This window comes from Entelurus aequoreus, linkage group LG24, assembly GCF_033978785.1.
Source record: "Entelurus aequoreus isolate RoL-2023_Sb linkage group LG24, RoL_Eaeq_v1.1, whole genome shotgun sequence".
NCBI classification, from domain to species: domain Eukaryota; kingdom Metazoa; phylum Chordata; class Actinopteri; order Syngnathiformes; family Syngnathidae; genus Entelurus; species Entelurus aequoreus.
Window position 1 is genome coordinate 14,357,688 of NC_084754.1, and position 23,287 is coordinate 14,380,974.

General features: G+C 38.2%; 2 protein-coding genes across 3 annotated transcripts in view; one reads left to right on the top strand and one right to left on the bottom strand.

Annotated features, from left to right (window-relative positions):
• Positions 1-16,479, top strand: part of ccdc34 (coiled-coil domain containing 34) — a 38,060-nt gene extending 21,581 nt beyond the window's left edge. The window contains exons 1-7 of one of the 2 annotated variants that reach the window (XM_062035728.1): positions 888-993; positions 2,307-2,598; positions 2,673-2,793; positions 3,016-3,123; positions 6,575-6,733; positions 6,802-6,931; positions 10,524-16,479. In XM_062035728.1, coding sequence (XP_061891712.1) covers positions 2,324-2,598; positions 2,673-2,793; positions 3,016-3,123; positions 6,575-6,733; positions 6,802-6,931; positions 10,524-10,705 — 975 coding nt within the window. In that variant the 5' untranslated portion in view covers positions 888-993; positions 2,307-2,323 and the 3' untranslated portion in view covers positions 10,706-16,479. Of the gene's footprint in view, positions 1-887; positions 994-2,306; positions 2,599-2,672; positions 2,794-3,015; positions 3,124-6,574; positions 6,734-6,801; positions 6,932-10,523 lie in introns of those variants that run through there. The other variant, XM_062035729.1, reaches the window with a different exon arrangement.
• LOC133641752 (haloacid dehalogenase-like hydrolase domain-containing 5) lies at positions 12,128-21,668 on the bottom strand. The gene is made up of 8 exons (XM_062035727.1): positions 21,385-21,668; positions 17,945-18,154; positions 17,770-17,882; positions 17,523-17,616; positions 15,511-15,547; positions 15,264-15,438; positions 12,783-12,971; positions 12,128-12,719 (listed from the first exon to the last, which is right to left on the bottom strand). The coding sequence occupies exons 1-8, from the start codon at positions 21,493-21,495 to the stop codon at positions 12,314-12,316; spliced, it is 1,335 nt and encodes a 444-aa protein (XP_061891711.1). The 5' UTR covers positions 21,496-21,668; the 3' UTR covers positions 12,128-12,313.
• Between the last annotated feature and the right edge of the window lie 1,619 nt (positions 21,669-23,287).

A 23,287-nucleotide genomic window follows, 5' to 3' on the forward strand; every position in this document is an offset into this window, starting at 1 on the left:
ATTTGTACAATTTCAGAATGTGCTTGTTCTATTTTTTAAACAAAGAAAACAATCTGAAGTTGTCTTTATTTCTAAGTTATCGTGCCGTGATTTTACCAGTCCGGCCCACTTGGGAGTAGATTTTTCTCCATGTGGCCCCTGATCTAAAATGAGTTTGACACCCCTGGTACAAGTCATAATGTTGTTGGTTTTTTTATTTTATTTTATTGTTGCAGTTAATAGTATATATACTTTATTTGTCGTTATTTATATTTTCTGAATAAATTATGTGATAATGTTCATCAGTCAACTCATTGGTGTTAATTTTCATTCTATCAAGATAAAAAAATAATATCAAAATCAAATTACAGGATGTTATTTATGTAGTTTCATCATTTTCCTCGACTGATGTACTAACATCATGTGGTTTATTTTGTACATATGTAGCATCATCTACAAAGCTATTGCGACATCCAGTGGACACATTTAGAACAGCTGTTTCTTTCATTCTAAAATGTCAGGTTAATTTTTATACTTAGCAAACTCATCCCGTGGGCCGGATAAAACCTGTTCGCGGGCCTGATCCGGCCCTCGGGCTGTACGTTTGACACCCCTGCTTTAAAACAAACGGTCACATCGCTCATTTCCAAGAGAAGCCGCTAGCGCGCTAGCTTACATGCTAACATGAAAACAAGACACTAACGTTTTAAAATAAAACTTGGTGAAACTATTTCAGTACTTTTTGAGTACATTAAACAATACTGTGTTGGTCATGACAACCGTGAAAATTATGGTCACAATATCCGTGATATTAGGTAGAAAATGGATGGCTGGAATATCTAATATAGATGACACTTTGGAAAAACAATATGGACATCCGGGTGTCTAGTGTCGTTATGGTTACCAACATGGCGTTGCTTGAGCGTGGTGCATTATGGGAAACGGACCATTCTCGAATTCGAGAAAGAAGCACCCAACTTTCTAGCAACCTTGAACATAAAGGCAGCGTGTACGGTAAGATGATATTTTTTTATTCGACTTCACGGTTTCATTCATCAACGATGAACACATTAAGGGGAATATTTTCACAGCCACATTCCAACTGAACAACTTAATAGAGAGGCGTTACATGTTAGTGTTAAACTTAGCCCAGCCAGCTAACACTGAGTCAGTGTTGATGTTTTATACTTTTTTGTGCCGTGGCTTTAAAGTTATGTACTTCGATAAAAGCGACTTTGATTCGTTATTTTTACTACAATGTGTGACAGTCAGCACTAATAAATGCAGTGCTTTGCATCCGACAAATTAAAAGTACAATAGTTAGTGACGGATGGAGGCTGTACTGTAAATGAATGGATATTTTCACCTTCTACCTCAAAGCGCTTTCACACTACGACCACATTCACAGCTTCAGGAGCAACTCAGGGTTAACATCAACAACTGCATGCAATATATGGGAATAATTGCATTAATTTGTTGATTGATACTTACATAGATGCTTTGTTGATCCAGTCACATGTACATACAGTATAGCACACAGAATAACATAATAACACAAAATATAAAGTAAAAGACAAGAAACACGTACATACAATACAATAAAAACCAACATGTTCTTCCATTACATTTTGTTGTATCAATATTGTAGAATCAGAGCATAATATGATTTTGTTTATTTCTTTTTTTGCTCTGATTATCATCATCATGACCGACAAATGAAAGGTAAAAACACAAAATCATTCAAAGAGGCCGAATATTTTCAAGTACAAGATTTCATCATATCAGTAATGCCATCAATCCATCCATCCATCCATTTTCTAAAGCGTTTCCCTTTCGGGGTCGCGGGGGGTGCTGCAGCCTATCTCAGCTGCATTCGGGCGGAAGGCGGGGTACACCCTGGACAAATCGCCACCACATTGCAAGGCCAACACAGATAGACAGACAACATCCACACTCACATTCACACACTAGGGCCAATTTAGTGTTGCCAATCAACCTATCTCCAGGTGCATGTTTATGGTTCCCTGTATATATTTTTTTACTCGGTATTGATTGAATCGATACCCACCGCTACCATGAAATCTCTTGTACGTAAGGCGGGGTACACCCTGAAAAAATCGCCACCACATCGCAAGGCCAACACAGATAGACAGACAACATTCACACTCACATTCACACACTAGGGCCAATTTAGTGTTGCCAATCAACCTATCTCCAGGTGCATGTTTATGGTTCCCTGTATATATATTTTTTTTACTCTGTTTTGATTGAATCGATACCCACCGCTACCATGAAATCTCTTGTAATCTTGAGTTGTCTTGCTGCAGAAAACGACTAGTAAGTAATGTCTGGATGGTGTCAGCCTTCCTGCCCTTCTATTGTGACTAAGGACTTCACCTCAGACTTCACCTCAACTCCTATCAAGGAAAATGAGAGAAAACATGTCCACGCGACGGGAGACCTGGGGGCCAACGACGTCCTATCCGAGGACGACGACACTTTTTCCCTTCTGTCCCCCATTTATCATGATAGTTATGAGAGTGATGAAGACGCCGAGCTCAATACAACGCATCAGACATCCCTTAAAGACACACAAGAACGCAGTGTTTCTTCACTCAGGTATTAGCTGGATCCACACATACAAAAACACTACCGAGTAATTGCATTAAAAGTTTTCTTCCGTGTTTTCTTAGATGTGATTTGCAAAAGTCACCTTCAGAGCATATGGGACCTGAAGCCCTCAGTGCATGGGAATTGTGGCTGGTTAAAAAAATGAAAGAAGACCAACTCAGATTGAAAAAGAAAACCGAAGAGGCAAGTTGACAAGGAGTTTGTGCAACTTTCTTACCTATATTTTGCTATCAGTAGTGACTGAGGGCTTGGGGGGGATTTCCTGCAGGGTAAAAATAGTATGATGGCTCTCTGAATAGCTAAACAACGTAGACCACTTTTTGAGGATATAAAGTTTTTGGTTTTGCTTGTTGTCATTTCTTTGCATTTGTTGTTTGTTGAAATAATTTGTCCCTTTAAAATTAGGAGCGTTTACTGAAGGAACAACGAAAACGGCAAGAAATTGAACGAGAGCGAAAAAGGCTCATTGAAGAAAGAAAGATTCTAGACTGGCAACAAATGAAAAGAGAACAGGTAAACCAATGTTTGTCAACCTTCAGTGAGCCAAGGCACATAGTTTACAGGAAAATAATCAACAGAAAACACAACAAAACTAAGATACACAGGTTAATTATGTACCATTGAATTGTTCTACATGTTACTTAGGGGTGGAAAAAATATTGCTTACTGCACTACTTTTTAAAATGATATAATATACATTTTTAATGTCAATTAAAAACAAATTTAAGATTGGAACTTTGTGCAGGGTTAGTGGTGAGCAAAGCAGTACAGTGGACAGTTAATAAATGGAGGGCATTTTTTCCACATTTAAGTGGCAAGAGACTTGATCCACTTTCTCTATAATGAAGAACGAATGAAAAAATATTTTCACTCAGTTCGTCCAATTAATTAATACTGTCATCTAGTGTACAAATATACAATTTGTTTCTTTAAGCCGCATTTTAAATACATGTAGTTAACTAGGTAGGATAATCACAATGTACCGCCATATCCCAATAGGCAAGGCAAGTTTATTTAAAGAGCACAATTTGCACACAAGGTACACAAAGTGCTTTACAGAAAATTTATTAAATTAAATTAAAATAATTTAATTAAATAATAATAATTCAAACTAAAAACATAAAAATAAATCACCATAAATTGAAATTAAAATCAGCATAGATGAAATACTTTCAGTTGTCATGTACGCAATTCAGTAAAAGTGTTTTCAGCCTGGATTTAAATATTGCCAACGTTGAGGCCCGTCTCACATCTCCATTAAGACTATTCCAGATTTTAGGAGCATAAAACTGAAATGCAGCCTCACCATGTTTCGTCCTGTTCTCAGAGCTCGAGATGGTTCATATGTCTCTAACATGTCAGAATTGTACTTTCGCACAAGACCATGAAAATACTTTTACATAAGCAGAGCTGTTTTAAAGTCTATTCTCTGAACAACAGAAAGCCAGTGCAGTGACCTGAGCACTGGACTAATATGGTCATATTTCCTGGTTCTAATCAGGACTCGAGCAGCAGCAGCATTTTGGATGTACTGCAGCTGCATTACAGCTCGTTTAGAGGGCCCAGTGAGAAGGCCTTTACAGTAGTCCAACATGCTTGAGACAAAGACATGGATTAGTCTTTATAAGTCTGATTGAGACATTATTCCCCTTGATTTTGGCAATGTTTTTAGGTGGTAAAACGCTGCCAATGTTATTGACTTAATATGGCTGTTAAAGTACAAGTCTGAGTCCATTACTACCTCCAGATTTCTAACTGAATTATTAGGTTTCAGGGAGAAAGTCTAAAGGTGACTAATAATAGTTTCTCTTTGCGTTTGTGGGCCAAAGACAATTATTTCAGTTGTGTCAGAGGTTAACTGAAGAAAATTGTTTTACATACACACACTGATCTGTTCGATGCAGCGACAAAGTGCATCAACGGGCCGACGTTCACCTGCCTTCAGTGACACATAGATCTTAGTTTCATCGGCACAGTTGTGGTTGGACATATTGTACAAGTTTCACAATAGGGGTCCCACAATCGAGCCCCGAGGAACCCCACAGGTCATAGCCATTTGGGAAGAGACACAGTTACCAATTCCAACAAAGTACGTCCTGTGATCGAGATAGATCTTGAACCAGTTAAGAGCAGAACCGGATATACCCACTCAGTTTTATAACCTCTGTATTAAGATAGTATGGTCAGCTGTGTCAAAAGCAGCACTCAGGTCCAGAACAACCAAGACTGTGATTTTTCTTGCATTTGTGTTCAGGCAGATATCGTTTGTCACCTTGATCAGAGCTGATTCCGTACTGTGGTGGGGCCTAAATCCTGCTTGGAAAGTCTCAAACACATTGTTAAGCAGGAGAAAGTCACTAAGCTGTTGATGTACAACTTTTTTAGAACTTTGCCCAAAATGGCAGGTTTCATATGGACCTATAGTACTTCAGTACTGTGGCACCAAGACTACTCTTCTTTGAAGGGGAACTATCGTTCACAATCATTATGAAAGACATGACGACGGATGTATTTTTTAAATGCATTTTAACTCATAATCAAACGTAAATAAGAGTGGGTGGACCTTTTATTTTGGCCATAAAACCCAATAAAAAACATCCTAAAAGCGCCACAAATACTCAATTTACATTTCATGACTTAAATATTAACCAAGTATTAGTGATATTGTTATAAGAAGCGCTAACACAACCAAACTATTTATAGTGATCACGCGACTGTGCCTATGTTTGCATCATCGAGTGGTAAGGTGCTTCTTTGCTTCCTGTGCTCTTGAAACTTTATTGTAGATCTTAAATTATGCCTCTCACGGTGATAGTCGAAGAACAAGGATGTATTCCCACAAGTTGGTACACGTTGACAGTCAATTTAGTCCCTGAAATGGCGAGAACGACACAAAAAGACGCTTGGTTCTACCCCCCTTTTCTTCATGAGGATTATGAGTCATTTTCATCTAAAACGGGAATATAACAAGATTCTATCAATCGGCATCCTAATGACAGCAGACATTGCACAGTAAGTGATGTTTTATTATGTTTGTTAGCGCTCATGAAGTTTGCAGTGAGTAGAAATCAGTGATGTTGTTGAAAAAAGCGAACTTCGTAATGCGTTTTTGAATTTAATGTGACGCGTATGCTTAAAATGATTAATATACGGTAATAATAAATGTTGTTATTAATGTGCCCGTTACTACATTACATATATACTTAAAGCATGTATATAAAACCTTAATGGAGGTGTTAGGATGCTTTTTTGGCAGAATAGAGTAACTCCCATAGGCTCCATTGTAAGAAGACTTTTGATATAATATTTAGAATGCTTTAAAAAAATACATCCGTCATGTTTTTCAAAATGATTGTGAATGATAGGCAAAATTCCCCCCAAAATGCAGTTCCACTTTAAGGGGGGCTTAGTGACAGCAGTTTTTAAGGCCTTTGGAAATGTTCCGGTCTGAAGTGAGATGTTAACTCGATGAGTGTATTGTGGTAACAAACTGCTCAGCACACCCTTAAAAAATCTAATGGGTAACTCCTCACGGCAACATGTTGAGCCCGGATTTTTTCAACTGTTTTGTCAGTGACAGGAGTAAAATGTGCTAGCTCTAATTGTCTAGCTGCCTGAAGAATAGGTATTTGTTTCAGAAAAATATTTCATTTTTAATGCCTTGAACTTTTGCATGAAATAATTTTGCAAACTCTTTGCAGTTTGATGTAGAAATGAGTTGTATTGGAAGTGAAACTGGAGGGTTTGTTCATTAGTTTACTGTGGAAAACAGGACAAAAGCGTAATTTGTGACGATTTCATAGAAATATTTTTCTCTTGTTCTACACAAAGTCTGGTTGAATGAATACATTTACATTCAACTTTTCTTTGTAAATCTCATAATGAGCTTGGAGCTTTGATTTGCGACATTACCGTTCGGACTGCGATTTTAATATAACGCTGGGTTCTGTTCTTGCAATCCAAGGAAAGGCGTGAGCATCTTCTGAAAAGAAGCAAAGAAGAAGCAGAGATGCGACTACAACAGGAAAAACACAAAGAGGCCGAACAGAAAGCTCAACAAAAGTACAAAGATTGGCTTCAGAAGAAGAAGAGGGAGAGGGAGGAAAAGGAAAAGCAAGAGATTGTAAAGTATTTTGGCAAAGTAGCTACTATTATGGGTAAGTATTTTTTTAATGAGTCTTATTATGACAGGAGAGAGCATGTTTGAGGGAGGAGCAGGAGAAGATGCGACGGAAGAAAGCAGAGGAGAACTTCAATGAATGGCTGGAAAAAGCCAATGAAAAATGCAGAACAACCCTTAAATCACCTCATCATCCAATACGTAAGTTTGATCTGGCAATAGCTGATCTGTACCTTTCCGGATTAATGTACAGTAGTAGTACCTCAGCCTATGAGCTCAATTGGTTCCATGACCAAGCTCATAACTCAAAACACTCGTAACTCAAAACAACATCGGCCATTGAAAATCAATTTAAATTAATTTGATTGGTGCTTGGCCCACCCAAAACAGCACAATTTTAGCATGTAACATGCCTTTTAAAAAGATCAACCAACTTTTATATAAGAAATGTGGCATATAAACGATACAATAGAGTGTACAACAAACAATTACAGTAGTCATTTAATGTACAGCATAAGGACTCTGGTTTTACGTTAGTAGTTGGATCTTGCGTTTTTAGCTACAGCAGAAGTTCACCCTCACTGTGCCCGGGCTGCTCTGACATGGTCCAGGAAGCTCGCATGAGAAATGTTGCTGTAAACGATGGTCTTTTATACTTGGTAGAACAAACTTCAAGCTGCTTCTTTGTCGCACACACAATCAGAAGCTTCTCCATATTTTCATGGATAAATGTCCACCAATTAGATATTATTTTAATGTATACATCTAAAAATACTCGTAAGTTGAGGTACCACTGTACTGTATGTTGTTTTGTTCGGGCTGCTAAAAAATGTTGATCATGAGTTTCTTGGTTAAAATTGAGATTGCGATTCTTTGGGACAATTTTTCATATGTGCACACACACACACACACACACACACACACACACACACACACGGTTAGCTTCTTTTTGAAAATATATCACAATATTGTTATAGGACTCATCATTGTCTTGTTCTGTTTCAAATACACTTTCAATGGTCATTGATGTCCTACGTGGGAGGTCCTGTTGATGATGGATTTCCCTGATCGAAATTAATTGAAGCCAAAAACATGGCACGCTTGCTCACTCTGCAATACATTCACATTTAGATAGGACTGCACAAATAATAACATTTTAATCACAATCATGATTAAATGAGGGTGATCGTCGGCGATATTAACAACTAAATAGCAGGCTCTTTCCGGGGTGGCAGAAAAGCAGCAGTAAGTTGTCTTGGAGCCCCGTGACGCAGCCCAGGCCAGAGGCTATTATGTATGCGCACAGAGCTCCATGACCACTACCTCCCGGGCTGGCATTAACAAACTTTTCTCGGGCTGCTGCAGCCGGCGCCTTGTTTCACTTCTGTGGAGTATAACTTGCTGTGTGTTAAAGATCGCAACGCTGCCGGTGTGACCGTCTGTACGACACTCTGCTTGTCTCCTTGAAGTCGCACTAGCAAGAGTAATGGCTAGCCATCGTGCTAAATAGAGTCTGTCCGTTGAATGCCAACATTAGGCCTGGGCCGATATTCGATAAGCCAATTAATCGATCAATAAATTAACTTGATAACTTTGCCAGCCTCAATGATTGCCATGTAATGATACTGTTGAGAAACTAGCATTTCGAAAGAACGATTTATAGACATTTGTCATATTGTCATGTCATGATGGTGTCCCTCACTCAGAATCTGACAGATTAAAGTTTTTTTGCATATGACCTGTTATTACATCTGCTTGTATTGTAGTGTTTATATTGTTACTTTGCGCTTTTGTTTACAAAGATCCTAACTTGATTGTCAGTTAAGTAATGCACAACAGTGCCTCTGCCTACATTTTTAATATTATATGTGATGTATGTTTATTGTGGGCAGCTTAAGGCACACCTGTGAAATAATCATGCAGTTTAATCAACATCTTGATACTCCACACCTGTGAGGTGGGATGGATTATCTTGACAAATAAGAAAAGCTCACTAACAAAGATTTAGACATATTTGTGAACACTATTTGAGAGGAATAGGTCTGTTGTGTATATAGTAAAGTTTAAGATCAGCGGTGCCCACACTTTTTCAGCAGGTGAGTTACTTTTCAAATGACCAAGTCGAGGTGATCTAGCTAAACTTCATATATTTATATATCCATCCATTTTCTACCGCTTGTCCCTGTCAGAGTCGCGGGTGGTGCTGGAGCCTATCTCAGCTGCACTCGAGTGTAAGGCAGGGTACACCCTGGTCAAGTCGCCACCTCATCGCATATATATATATATATTATATTTATATGTATATATATATTTATAATTTATATTTATTTATGAAACAGACGTATTTTGTTAACATGCTAAAGGTGTTTAACAAAAATACAAGCATGTAACATGTTGTAATTGTATGCATGTTCGAAATAATCTCAAACCATAACCATAACATATAGATTATTTTCTTTCATGAAAACAAGAATATAAATTGGTGTACTACCTGATTCTGATGACTTTCATTGATTGTAATCAGACAGGATTCACAGTTGTGCTGATAACTTCCACATTTTCGAATCGACATTGTGGAGATGAAAAAAATTCTCCTTTCTGTCAAATACCACATGGAAGTGGTTGGTTTTTGGAATCTTATTTGTCCAGCTCCCATACTCGTTTTTAAACACTTTACAAGAAATACATTGACGGAAAACTCCGTAACTTGCTAGTTTGTGTGCGCTAGTTTTGTGAGACTTTTATTTTGTTAGCGCAGGCAGGATGGAGCAGTACTTTTTATTGTGAAGACAGGAACTGTGCAGGTACGGTGCTAGAGTCTGTTAAAATAAAAAGTGTTTCTCGCCTTTATGTCAGTAATTTTTTTCTTAATACTGAGTTCGCAGCAGCCAGCGTCATCTCACAAGACACTCGGGTGCTGCAAATGCCAAACAAGTGACGAACGTCATGTCATAGTGAAGATTCACGACCGCTAATTTTTAGGACTATTTTTTAAATGACTGGTTGGCGATCGACCGGTAGGTCGCAAACGACGTAATGAGCACCACTGTTTTAGATCTTTGAGTTCAACGCTTTAAAAATGGGAGCAAAAACAAAAGTGTTGTGTTTATATTTTTGTTCAGTGTTTACAGTTGTGTTGAACATGCCAGACTGTATATATGTATTTATCTATGTATATATACATATATAGACACTGAATAAAAATATAAACGCAACATATAAATGTGTTTGTGTAAAGATATGTATGTGGGTATATATATATAACATATATGTATAAGTGTATACCGGTATATGTATATGTATGTATACACACACACGCATTATATATTAATATTATGTATATATATATATATATGTATGTGTGTATGTGTATATATATGTAGATGGTAGATGTATGCATGTATTAGTATATATATATGTATGTATATACATTTATTGCATTTGAAAGGGTATACCTGCATTATTACGACGTATTGTCATTACATCAGTGGTTAATTTTGTCTCAAAATAATGTTGGCAATAATTTGTTGGTCAATACATCGTCAAGCAAAAATTGTTATCGGCCCAGGCCTAGCCAACATTTATTGTCAGTGTTCTGGCGAAACGTGCTCCCCTTTGGAATTCTTAAGCTCATGATGATAGTCAGCGAGTCTCGCAAAGGGATGTGGGAGAGCAAGGAGGAAGTGTCGGCCGTTGTGTTAATAGTGCAACATTAATACTTAAGTAAAATGTTTTAGATTATTTGTTCAGCTCTGGTAGAGTTTAATATTTGTATTGTGTTGTTTTCCTCCAGGTCCTTGGGATTACAATCACCCACCACCCAGCTTTTACAACCCAATCCCATGGAAGCCTATCCACACTCCCCCTCCAGAATCACCTCCTGAAAACACATCTAGAAGGAAGCCTAACAAACAGCAAAAAAGAGGACCAAGCTTTGGTGCATCAGGTCATTTCAGAAACATAGCACACAGATAAAACAACACTGCCATCTTTAATATGCCAAACATGACTTATTAGCCGATAGGACTGATAACTGGAACACAAAGTGGTGTACCCCAAATGTTTTACTGTTGGGGTTTTAAGTGTATGTCACCATGATTCTGACAGTTATTAAAATGTTTTTTTTTAGTCAGCTAAATCAAGTCAGAATGAGAAAGGCAAAAAATTTTTTTGTTGCATCAGTTAGAAGTGAATACAGCTGCATTTTAAACACATATAGAACGGTGGGTGGTCTATGAAAAAAACAAAACGTTTCCAGTTGGATTTTTTTTTCCTACCACATTGATGTGTCCGGTATTGCTTTCACCATCTTGAGGCAGACATTTTAGAAACAAGTAAGGGCCAAAAAAATGAACTCGTATGAGAGGGATTCTCTCACGTTATGCAGAGACAGTTTTGGTGACCTGAACTATGAAATATTGGCATCTTTCCGCTTGAGCAGCACTGTGTTGAATGTAGTTTGCACTGTTGGCTCACATTCAGGTGGTCCTGTACTCACAAGGGGATTAAGGGTGCTCAAATAAAATGTTCTACATCAGAATCACAATTCTTATCCATTCCAAATTCCAAATCCATCCATCTTCAACCGCTTATCCGGAATCGGGTCGCGGGGACAACAGCTCCAGCAAAGACCCCCAGATTTCCCTCTCCAGAGCAACATTAGCGACTTCCTCCTGGGGAATCCCGAAGCGTTCCCAGGCCAGAGAGGAGATGTAATCCCCCCATCTGGTCCTTGGCCTGCCGCGGGGCCTCCTCCCAGTGGGACGTGCAACGAGGACCTCCCTAGGGAGACGCTCGTGAGGCATCCGCACGAGATGCCCGAACCACCTAAGCTGGCTCCTTTCCAAGCGAAGGAGCAGCGGCTCTACTCCGAGTCTCTCTCGGGTGACTGAGCTTCTCACCCTATCTCTAAGGGAGATGCCAGCCACCCTTCTGAGAAAACTCATTTCGGCCGCTTGTATCCGCGATCTCATTCTTTCGGTCATGACCCACACTTCATGACCATAGGTGAGAGTAGGAATGTAGATAGCTCGGTAGACCAAGAGCTTTGCCTTCTGGCTCAGCTCTCGTTTCGTCACAACAGTGCGGCAGAGAGACTGCAATACTGCCCCAGCTGCTCCGATTCTCCGGCTGATTTCCTTCTCCATCTTTCCCTCACTCGTGAACAAGACCCCAAGATACTTAAACTCCTCCACCTGGGACAGAGTCTCGTCCCCTACCTGGACTGTACAATCCATCGGTTTCCTGCTGAGAACCATGGCCTCAGATTTGGAGATATATATAAATATATATAAATATATATATACACACACACACAGTATATATATATATATATATATATATATACTGTATGTATATATATATATATATATATATATATATATATATATATATACTGTATGTATATGTGTAAAAATGTATATGTAAATGTGTGTGTGTATATATATATATATAAAAAAGGGAAGACCGTTTACAAACAGTGATAAACACCAACTTTATCACACTGTTGAAATTTCATAAAAATGTGTTTAGTGAGAAAAAACTACAATAAAGAAAGACCCTTAAAAGTAATTCATGTGTCAACTAATTCAGTGGCCATTCCTCCTGCTGGAACACCAGCTCAACAGCATCTTTGACATCCTCCACCAAAAAGGAAGGCTCTGTGAGGCTAGGGTCAAAACGGAAGTCCCTATGGCCGTGGAAGATGTGCTGTTGGGTCACAGTTTGCGTGGTGTCTGGTGGCAGCTCCTTCTGGTCTTTGCTGTACACTCCCGTGCAAACCAGAATGGAGCGGCACGCCTCGGGGAGATCCACACCTGCCGCGAATACGCCGGGCGCTCCGCCCAATTCGGCTGACGTCATTCCGGGCCCGTGGTCAACAGATTCAGCACTAACTCCGTTCCGGTTAGCTTTCGTCTGAAAATGCTGAGCAGCCTTGAGGTAGTGGTTGTAGAGGTTGGCGCCGTATATGTCGGCCATAGGGTTATCACTATTAAGAAAAGTTGGTGTCAGCAGATTGTACGGGTAAAGCTGGACGGACAGTGTCACTCACCCGATTGCGTACAGCCTCTTCACAGGCGTGGCCCACCCAAGTCTCTCAGCCTGCTGCCTCACCAGCAACTCAGCGTAATTATAAGTCACCACGCTGGGTTTACCGATCAAAGCCTCATACTTGAGGTCATGACCTGTGACTTTCTTGTACACACTCTCCAAGCACACCAGGAACATGCCATGACCAAACCTGTGAAGAAGGAACCAGTAGTGATGTGCGGCTTGATACTGATATCATACCAAATCTTAATGCTCTAATATCGATTCTCAAATCAAAATATCGATACTTTTGACACTTTATTTTAGATAACCTACGTCATTAATAGGGACACAGTGTAAAGCAACTAAATCGTTGCGATCTTGTCTAAATGAAAAGTGATTGGTTGGGAAAACACACACACACAGTCTATTACACTACGCTAATCTTACATAGGCAAAAAAAAGCCTTGATTTACTCAATTCATAGTAGTTCATTCATAATCTAGGTGTCATTAAACTTTACATAGTATTTGGAATCAAACAGCCATTGCAAATTGTATTTGTTTAAGGAAATTACTGGCAATTTAAATGAGTCATTCAGTGTTCTAAAAGAGCAAGTGTATCCTTTTCATTGTAGGCTATTTGGAGACACTACATACACAGTTGAATATAAATAAGATAACGAATTCAGTGCCATCGTAGCTTTTGCCCTGTGATTTTATATTGTTTAAACATGATACCCCAAGAGGAGCAACATTTGATATACACTTCTTTTTAAATTTTACTGACACATTAGATATATTTGCACAAGTATCGTATTGGTATCGTCGCCACGAGCCTAAATTTTACTCGGTATCGCACATCACTAGGAACCAGGATAGAATGTATAAGTCTGTCTTGCCCTTCAATTTGAAATTCTGTCCATTGTCCACAATCTTAGACAATAACACAAATCTTTCCCTTTTATGTGCATTCTAAATAGCGAAAAACTGCAAGTACGAAGCGGCTAACAATGCAGGTAATAGGATTTATCGACTCTGCCTATAAAGTGCTCTAAAAAACCTCCAAAAACTGCCAACATTGATCCATTTACATGCTGCAACCAAGTTATATAGCGTCATCGTTATTGTAAGACCTAAAACTGAGGAACTATTTTTCTGGCGTCACCTTGCTCACACTGCTCCTTCGACTACTAGCGAGCTTGAGCTGCTATTAACGTTAGTTGTGACCCGCCATAAAATAAAGGAGCTAGAGCTGCTTCTGAGCTTTATTGCATTTGAGTTAGTAAAAGTTAATGCTAGATTATAAATCATGCATCTCACCTGTGTAGTAGAAGGTTGTGGCACCAAGCTAAGAAGTTGCTCAACTTTGAAAATCCACACATTACAAACTTAATACGGCTCTCAACAAATAGAGCAGGAAGCATTTTTTTAAATCTAAAGATTGAGGATTATTCTGAATGTATTTGCTTAAGGACAGCACAAGAGCTGAAAGATACATTCATCCCATCAGTCGGCATCCCAGTGAGAGCGGACAATGTAAGTCACCGTTTTATGTTCTTATTCAAAACGTTTGGCAATAGTGCTACATGATAACACTCCAAGGCGCTCACGAAGTCGGCCCTTAGTAGTGGCAAACAAGAAAGTTGACATTGTTTTCATGTTTGTTGTTATGCGCTCAGGAAATTATTTTATTCTTAGTAATGCTTACAATAAGAATAACACTTTAAATATTACATGTTATCATGAATGTGCCTGCTACTGCGTTACATACCGTATTTTTCGGACAATAAGTCGCTCCGGAGTATCTCGCACCGGCCGAAAATGCAGAATGAAGAAGGAAAAAAACATATAAGTCGCACTGTAGTATAAATCACACTTTTTGGGGAAATGTATTTGATAAAACCCAACACCAAGAATAGACATTTGAAAAGCAATTTAAAATAAATAAAGAATAGTGAACAACATGCTGAATAAGTGTACGTTATATGACGCATAAATAACCAACTGAGAACATGCCTGGTATGTTAACGTAACATATTATGGTAAGAGTCATTCAAATAACTATAACATATAGAACATGCTATACGTTTACCAAACAATCTGTCACTCCTAATAGCTAAATCCGATGAAATCTTATACGTCTAGTCTCTTACGTGAATGAGCTAAATAATATTATTTGATACTTTACGGTAATGTGTTAATAATTTCACACATAAGTCGCTCCTGAGTATAAGTCGCACCCCCGGCCAAACTATGAAAAAAACTGCGACTTATAGTCCGAAAAATACGGTACATACTAACAGCATGTATATAAAACAGTGTTGGAGGTTTTTAGATGGTTACCTGCCTCGTTAGCAGCCTCTTACTAGCAGTTTTTCACTATTTGACGCTCTGATAAGGGAAATACATGTGTGCTCTTGTCTCTCATAAGGATTGTGGATAATGGGCAAAACAAAACAAAAAAAGTGCAGTTCCCCTTTAAGAGCACGCTGTCGCGCTACCTAGGATTTTTGGCCTCAGCCATCCAGAGCAGGTCCATGTTACAGGCCAGCACCGGGATGTGAGGGTACTGCACGGAATTCCAATTCCTGCCTGGGTTTCCGTGAGTTAGAAGGACATCAACGAATAGCTGGAGGTTGGTCTCCCATCTGATGGGCTCACCAAATAAAATGACAGCTGGTGAAGAGAAAACATGTATTTATTCTTCAGCAACCACATCAGCAGTGTTGGCTATATGCTTAAACATACCATCTATTGGCCTTTGTAAGCCTTTGGAGGGTGGAATCTGGGAAAACAAACAGTGATCTTTCTAATGACTGACTCACAATGACATGAGCAGTAATATCTTTGACCATTCTTTCGTACATGGACCCATTTTCATATTTGTGGCTAACATTTAACAATGTTATAATAATCAGGAGCATTGTGTTAGTTGCTGCGGTAGAATCTTGGTTAAATACTGCCATGCTGTTATTTTGAAGCTTACATTGCACTGAACAGGATGTGACTTCATGTTTTAATGCTGAGTGACTGGACAGTAGTTTTTTATGGATTTAATACATGTGTAAATAAACTAAAAAATTGTATTTCATTTTGACACTCTGGAGTATTGTGTGTAAAATGTGGGGAAAAAGACTAGGACTTTATGAGTTGATGGACTTAAAACGTGCGCCATTGTACACTATAACGTGTCAATCATTATAATAGGTACAAAACTGAAAATTAATGGTGCCCAAAGCCCTACAGCCCATTGACTTGAGCAAAGTTCAACAGCCAGTTAGCCAGACACACAGCAGGCTTACACACACACACACACGCATCCACAGAAATATACCCCACACACATACCCCAACCCCATCCAATGCCCTTGACACGAATCCCTTAGGGGTGATGGATGGCTGGGCTGTGCCTGAAGAGGTGCAGCCTGCCACCGTGGCCCCCACTCCCTCCCCTCTGTTGCTAGTCTCGAGATGTATGTTGTAATATGTATATGTGCTTTGTTATGGAGGTTTTTGCCCAGTCTAGATTGTATTTTTTTTACTCATCCTCCCCAAGCGTTGACCTTTTTCCCATCTTTTACGGGGCGCCTTGTGGCGACCCATCAGCGTTTCTGTTCTGTAACCCTGTACACTGTTTGTCTAATTTTGAACGGGTTTGTGCTGAAAACAAAGTTTCGTTGTACTTGTGCAATGACAATAAAGACCTACCTACCTACCAGTTAACATCTACGTGTCCTCCAATAAGAACACAAAACTGGTATTTTCTTGTATTTTATAAAAAGTAAACATGGTAATCTATAGGCTACTAGGAGCTAGACCAGGGGTGTCAAACTCATTTTAGCTCAGGGGCCACATGGAGGAAAATCTATTTCCAAGTGGGCTGGACTTGTAAAATCATGGCATGATAACTTGACATTCTGATAATGGACACATCATAATGTTGTTTTTTTACTATTACATGTTGCGGTTATCAGTATACTATCTTCATTTGTCGTTATTTATACTTTTTGAATAAATTATGTGATCATGTTCGTCAGTCAAATAGGTGGAATTGAGTCCGACAGTTTAAAATGCTCCCATTGGTGTTAATTTTTAACCTATCAGAGGATAAAATGAAGAATAATATCAAAATCAAAGTACATGATTTTATTAGAATAGGATTCATATTATTATTATATTGTATATATTATATAAAAATATAATATAATAAAATAATAGATCAGTATATATTATATACTGTATATATAATATGTAAATATTACATATGTTATATTTTATATTGCTACTATGGTACATTTTTAGTCTACTTTATACCTGCATTATCCTTTCCATCCTTTGTAACTGAGCTACTGTGTGGAACAATTTCCCTTGTGGATCAATAAAGTTAGTCTAAGTCTAAGTCAATGGGGAAATTACATTGTTGCAGTGCAGGTTTTTACATACAGTAACAGAAGTTAAATATAATGAAAAACAAAACAAAAAATACTACATATTGCGCACTAATATATATAGATAAAAGATCAAATAAAACCAAAAATACTATGATTATAGTATTGCACACCAAGAAAAACGATCACAGTAATCACATAATTTAATCTTTTCTATATATAGCTCACACAGTCATTGATGGCATGTACTTGCCGTCTATCATTGTTATTTTTACTAATTTAAGGCACGTTTTATTTACATTCAGGCCATTTTCTATTGGCACATTTTCACTTCAGCCCACGGGGACAAAAAGTTGTGAAGGTGAGAACTCACTCGGCCTTTGGGTCTCCTGTCGTGATCCACCATATCAAGAAGAGGATACGCCTCTCTGAGATTATCTATGGTGACAACATTCTGGAAGCCCAGGCTGAGGTTTTGTTGGTAAAGGCAAACATGGATGACAGTATTTTCCAAAGGTATTTAAAAAAAAACTCTGCAAGACAAACATTCAGAAAAGAGTCCAAAGTGTAAAAAGTGATGGCAGAGTAAACAGAAATTGCACCCAAGTCGATAAGGATACTTGTGAGCCACCTCTTCAACAGGACCTTGTCCTGACACCAGCACGCACTTTTGGTGAAACTGTGTAAACATTCGCAAAGGACTGTGGGACAACATCACCTGGTCTGGCGACACCTGAGGCCGACATAAGAAGGTTAGACGTAATGAATCTGTGAACACACAACTTTTCTTCTCACCTCCACGTCAAGCAGATGTGAAAGATGCTCTGCTTTGGTTTGCCTCATGCAGTTTCCAGCATTGGTGACGAACACCACGGGAACTTTGTATTTGCCTTGGCGGTCCACCAGGTTCCGGAAACATTGCTTGGCTGCAGGGATCGGCGTGCCGCCTCGCACCAGCACCCCGTCGATGTCGAAGAGGAGACCAAATGAGGCTTGTGGAGGCAGCTGGACGAGAGACAGCAGTGAAGGTTATCGATATTAAGTAAGGGTGTAATACCGGCATGTAACCTGCAGAGGCACTGTTGATTCAGTCAGAGCAGAGAGTATAGACAACCCGGTTTCAGAGTTGAGTTGAGTTTGAGTTTATTTCGAACATGCATGCATACAACATGATACATCACAATTTCCAGTTTCTTTATTCAACATGTTCGAAAAGGAGTAGGAAGAAGCAGAGATTATTTAATCCTACCCCTTTTCCTTTACATAACCGTTGCTAAAATTTTTGTTCACTTCCTGTTCTCAATTTATTCACAATATATTCCATAAGTAATCACAATAACAATAAATAAATACTACTCAGTGAAGTAAGTTACATTTCATATGGTGAGATGAGTAAGATTAGAGTTGGTCCCCAACATGCCGCCCTGTGGCCAAGTGAGAGGCTGTTAACCAATCATTTAGGAATCGTCTGGCCATACTTTCTCTGATTGGTCAAAAGTCCCTCACATGACTGCAGGGTGCCACCAACTGCGAAACCGAGTTGGCCATACTCTCTGTGGATTCAGTCTCAACTAAAACCTATATCACGTGATACGCAAAAACGATATATACAGTGGTACAGGCCAAAGGTTGGGACACACCTTCTCATTCATTGCGTTTTCTTTATTTTCATGACTATTTACATTGTAGATTGTCACTGACGGCATCAAAACTATGAATGAACATGTGGAGTTATGTACTTAACAAAAAAGGTGAAATAACTGAAAACATGTTTTATATTACTGCTTTGCACACTCTTGGCATTCTCTCGATGAGCTTCAAGCACACCTGTGAAGTGAAAACCATTTCAGGTGACTAACTCTTGAAGCTCATCGAGAGAATGCAAAGAGTGTGCAAAAAATTAATCGGAGCAAAGGGTGGCTATTTCAAAGAAACTAGAATACAAAACATGTTTTCAGTTATTTCACCTTTTATGTGTTCATTCATAGTTTTGATGCCTTCAGTGACAATCTACAATGTAAATAGTCATGAAAATAAAGAAAATGCATTGAATGAAAGGTGTGCCCAAAGTTTTTGGCCTGTACTGTATATCACCATATTTTATTTGGCATGTAAATGATAACAGAACCATTGCAAAACTGGCTACAAAGGCTCTCAATTTAGCTGCTGTCGTATGCATTAACATATTGCCTCATTTTTTTGTATTATTTTCTCAAAATTATTTTTAATCTACTTGTTAATTTACTGTTAATATGTGGTTACTTATGTTTTACATGTACCTCTACACACTCCTGTTAAAATGTAATTATTCTATTGTTTGGATAAGTTACATTAGTTTTGAGTATGGATCTAATACCAAGGAGCACTATTGGTCATGCCAAGGCTGATAATGCAAATTTTCATAATCATTGACTGATTACATTTTGTGATGGCAATTATAATCAGACAAAAATACAGGATGCCGGTTTAACAGTATAATTTAAATATTTAAATTATTTTTTCATTTCCCTTTTAACACATGCACCATTTATAATAAACATGTAAACAAAAGCAAAAACTACTCATGTCTCAATTCCTGAGTTTGTAAACAATAACAAAAACAATTGTGATGATAAAAAAATATTGATCTAATCACTGTAGTATCAACCATTGGCTGATACTACACTTGGTATCATTGCTGTTGATATTCGTATAAATGTGCTCACCCCTGTTTACAGTCAAAAGATCTATCTTAGCAGTGTAGTGTAGCGCGTTTAACTATTCCTCGTCGCCCCTATTGTTGGGCCGCCAAAAAAAGACCCGTTTCTCAGCTGTGATTTGTATGGGCCGGAGTGGTACTCGGTTGTGTGCACTTTTGCATAATGATAATCTCAAACCAGAGTCAGTTTCAGGCGATCTCCTCATTGGTTGGTCAAAAAGCAACTCACATGACTACGAGGCGCCATGACTGCTACCAACTTTGAGCTTACAGCACTTGCAGCACTTCCTCGTTAGATTTTCGACATGCAAAAATTTGTTGTGCATCATGGGAGAAAAAGAAAAAAAGAAGAAACCACATTATGGGTGTAATAATAGATAGGAAAATTAAATGGGAATCTCATAAAAAAAAAAAGCATTCCATATTCTCTACTGCTTGCTAGTGTTACCATATCTGAGTTGTTGTGCAGAAATATGGGTAAATAACTACAAAAGTAGACTTATTCATGTTATTCAGTGTTAATATTTGATTGGGCCCTGGACCACTCTGTAGTGGAAAAGTTGGACCCTGAGGTCAAAAAGGTTAAGAACCACTGGTGTATTTTATTAGTGTGATGCTGCTTATGCTTTAGCTCTGTCAGAAAACAGTACAACAATAAATAAGTGTGTCTACTGTACATATCTATTTTAATTCATTTCAAGTTTGTATTGGTTACTATATAATTTTTTTTTAAATGGTGCTGTAATTTTGAACTTAATATTTTTTCCAACTTTAAATCAAATTATACACATGTTGATCTACTCAGAATAAGTAGTGTTTACAGTGATTCTCAAGCTGTGGTACAGCTCCATCTAGTGGTACGCCAAAGGATCACTTATTTAAATATTCAAACACAGTGTTACTGTTCAAACTGTGTGTAATGTAATGTTAGTGGCCACAAATATTAAACATACTTGTTTAATAAAACTTCAGCCTTGTTTTTATGAGTGCTTAGGCCTGCTATGCTACTGTATTTTAATGCTAGTCGTTATAATGGTACTTGGAGAGCCAAGTGTTTTCTAGGGTGGTACTTGGTGAAAAAAGTTTGGGAACCACATGTTAAGTTAAAGTACCAATGATTGTCACACACACACACACACTAGGTGTGGCGAAATTATTCTCTGCATTTGACCCATCACCCTTGATCACCCCCAGGGAGGTGAGGCGAGCAGTGAGCAGCAGCGGCGGCCGCGCCCGGGAATCATTTTTGGGGATTTAACCCCCAAGCCAGCATGTTGACAGTTGACACAGAGCACTTTAACACGATTTAACAACATGTATTGTAAAAATAAAGACTTATGTGACAGTAAAGCACAATATTTTTAGACAGGGTAACTTTTTATGAACATAGGGTGACCAAGACTTTGATCACTCAGCACAGAAAGGTACACACATATATTGTGTAAGTGCAGATAGCACTGATGACAACATTTCTTCACTTTCATTGACCTTCTAAATGTTTATTACAGTAAATAAAAAGTGTGTATTTGGGACCTACCTGGCTGTAATTCCTGGAAGTACAACGCAATGTTTTAAGTGGTTGTCCTGCTCTCTCGCAGCTCCAATTCATCAACTTCCAGGTGCTTTTAAAACACTTTATTCTCTGCATTGTTGCTCCGATAAAACCATCAGCTGAGAAAACTGTCGCTAAAACTAACCCTAAAGCTTGCGTAAGAATCTAGCGGCTAGAAAGTTGAAGTTTGAATCAATAATAAAGTGTGCGTTTATTCTGCCCTTGTGTTTGCATGGGCCGGTCATTAAGTGCGCATGCGCGGTGCGTGTCACGCTGGGAGCCGGAAATGGTCTTCAGTTCCGCTTTCCATTTCAGGTAAATGAGACAAAACACTCCTTCTCTCGTCTGGGCTTACAAAGAACATTTAAAAAGACATACTACTGTTTGCATTTTATGTTGAATCCTTATTTTGTTGGACTAATGTACACGGAAACAAAAGTGTAATTCCACCGAATGAGTGTAATTTGTGTGGTATAACTCTCAATGCTTCTCAATGCATTTGTCTTTTTGACCTGCTTAAAAATGTGTGATGTCACAGACACATTTATTTCGTTTGTTTCAATGAAGGCTCATGGAAATAACAAAAGTGAGTTTTCAGCATATAATTACCAAACACATAAAACATTGGCGTTGTTAGGCCTATTTTAGGGGGGCTCAAGCCCCCCTAAAATGTTCTTAAGCCCCCCTAAATAATTTGGTGTTAAAAAAAATATAATACATGCCGACATTATAAAGTGGCCCGGATATGAGTTTAAATAAATAATCATATAACCTGTCATTATTCACTCAGTTTCCCCTCACTTCATAGCATAAGTTAGAGAGCCCCTTTAGTGCGTCGGTATCCAATTTGTTCATACAGAAAATGCCCACATCACTCAAAATCCAGTCCGCATTTTCTCTGCGACCTTGCTTGCGGAGTTGCAGGTGTACGAAGCACATTAGCACACAGCACTGCAGAACAAGAACCTTGTGTCTGCAATTGTAAATAATTTAGTTTTTAAGTTTTGTGTTTCTTGTAGAATCTATATAAAGTAATATACATTAGCCTATTGTTAAAATAATAATAAAAAAAATATAATAAACATATTTGTTTTATTGTATTGTTACATTAATAGCTGTATTATTATAGGATGGCTTGTTAAACATTTCATAGGATTTTCAGAGGGTGGAAAAACCAAGACATTTAATATAAAATGTAAAATGAATAAATACATAAAAAGAAAAAGAAAAAAAATGGTTAAAAGCCATCGTCCCGGGGAGCATTTAATTTCGTCCCGTGCATTTTTTTTTACCGACGACGGAACTACGTTAATCTCAAGCCCTGGAAGTTACATTTTATTGTTTGCATTATTTGTTTCAGCATTGCACTTTGAAGATGGTCCCTCAGCTCTTTGACAGCTTTGGCTCTTTTTCAGATCAGCAGACAGACTCTAAGTCTTTCTTATTTACAGTATACTGTATTCAAAAGTTTCTCATTTCTATTCAGACTTCCATATATATTTAATTTCCTTAACGGCTTGCCATAATATATATATATATATATATAAATATGTTATATACAAGCCAAATTATCCCGATCCAGATATTACTTTAATTCAAGTAATTAAGTAATATTTCCAGGGCTTGAATTTACAACCATTTTAGTCACATATGTGCCCAAAATGTAATATGTGCAACTTCAAAATATTTGGGAACAAACAATTATTGTATTGTGAGCTGAAGTCATGGCATTAGCCTCTATGTTGTGAATTAATAACATAGAGGCTAATGCCATGACTTTCATTGTGTTTCAGTGTATCTTGAAGGATCATGCAAGTAATTGTTTCTTGTTGATGCTGTAAAAAAAATGTCACTGTGCAAACCCATGTTTGTTGTTGTACTGAACACA

What these genes read in the sequence shown, in the direction of transcription:
- LOC133641752 (XM_062035727.1), bottom strand. Translation starts at nt 21,495, where the DNA reads ATGCAGAGAATAAAGTGTTTTAAAAGCACCTGGAAGTTGATGAATTGG. An exon ending in CTTCCAGGAATTACAGCCAG is followed by an intron (nt 18,155 to 21,384) that starts GTAGGTCCCAAA and finishes TCTCTCGTCCAG; the next exon opens with CTGCCTCCACAAGCCTCATT. An exon ending in GTTGAAGAGGTGGCTCACAA is followed by an intron (nt 17,617 to 17,769) that starts GTATCCTTATCG and finishes ACAAAACCTCAG; the next exon opens with CCTGGGCTTCCAGAATGTTG.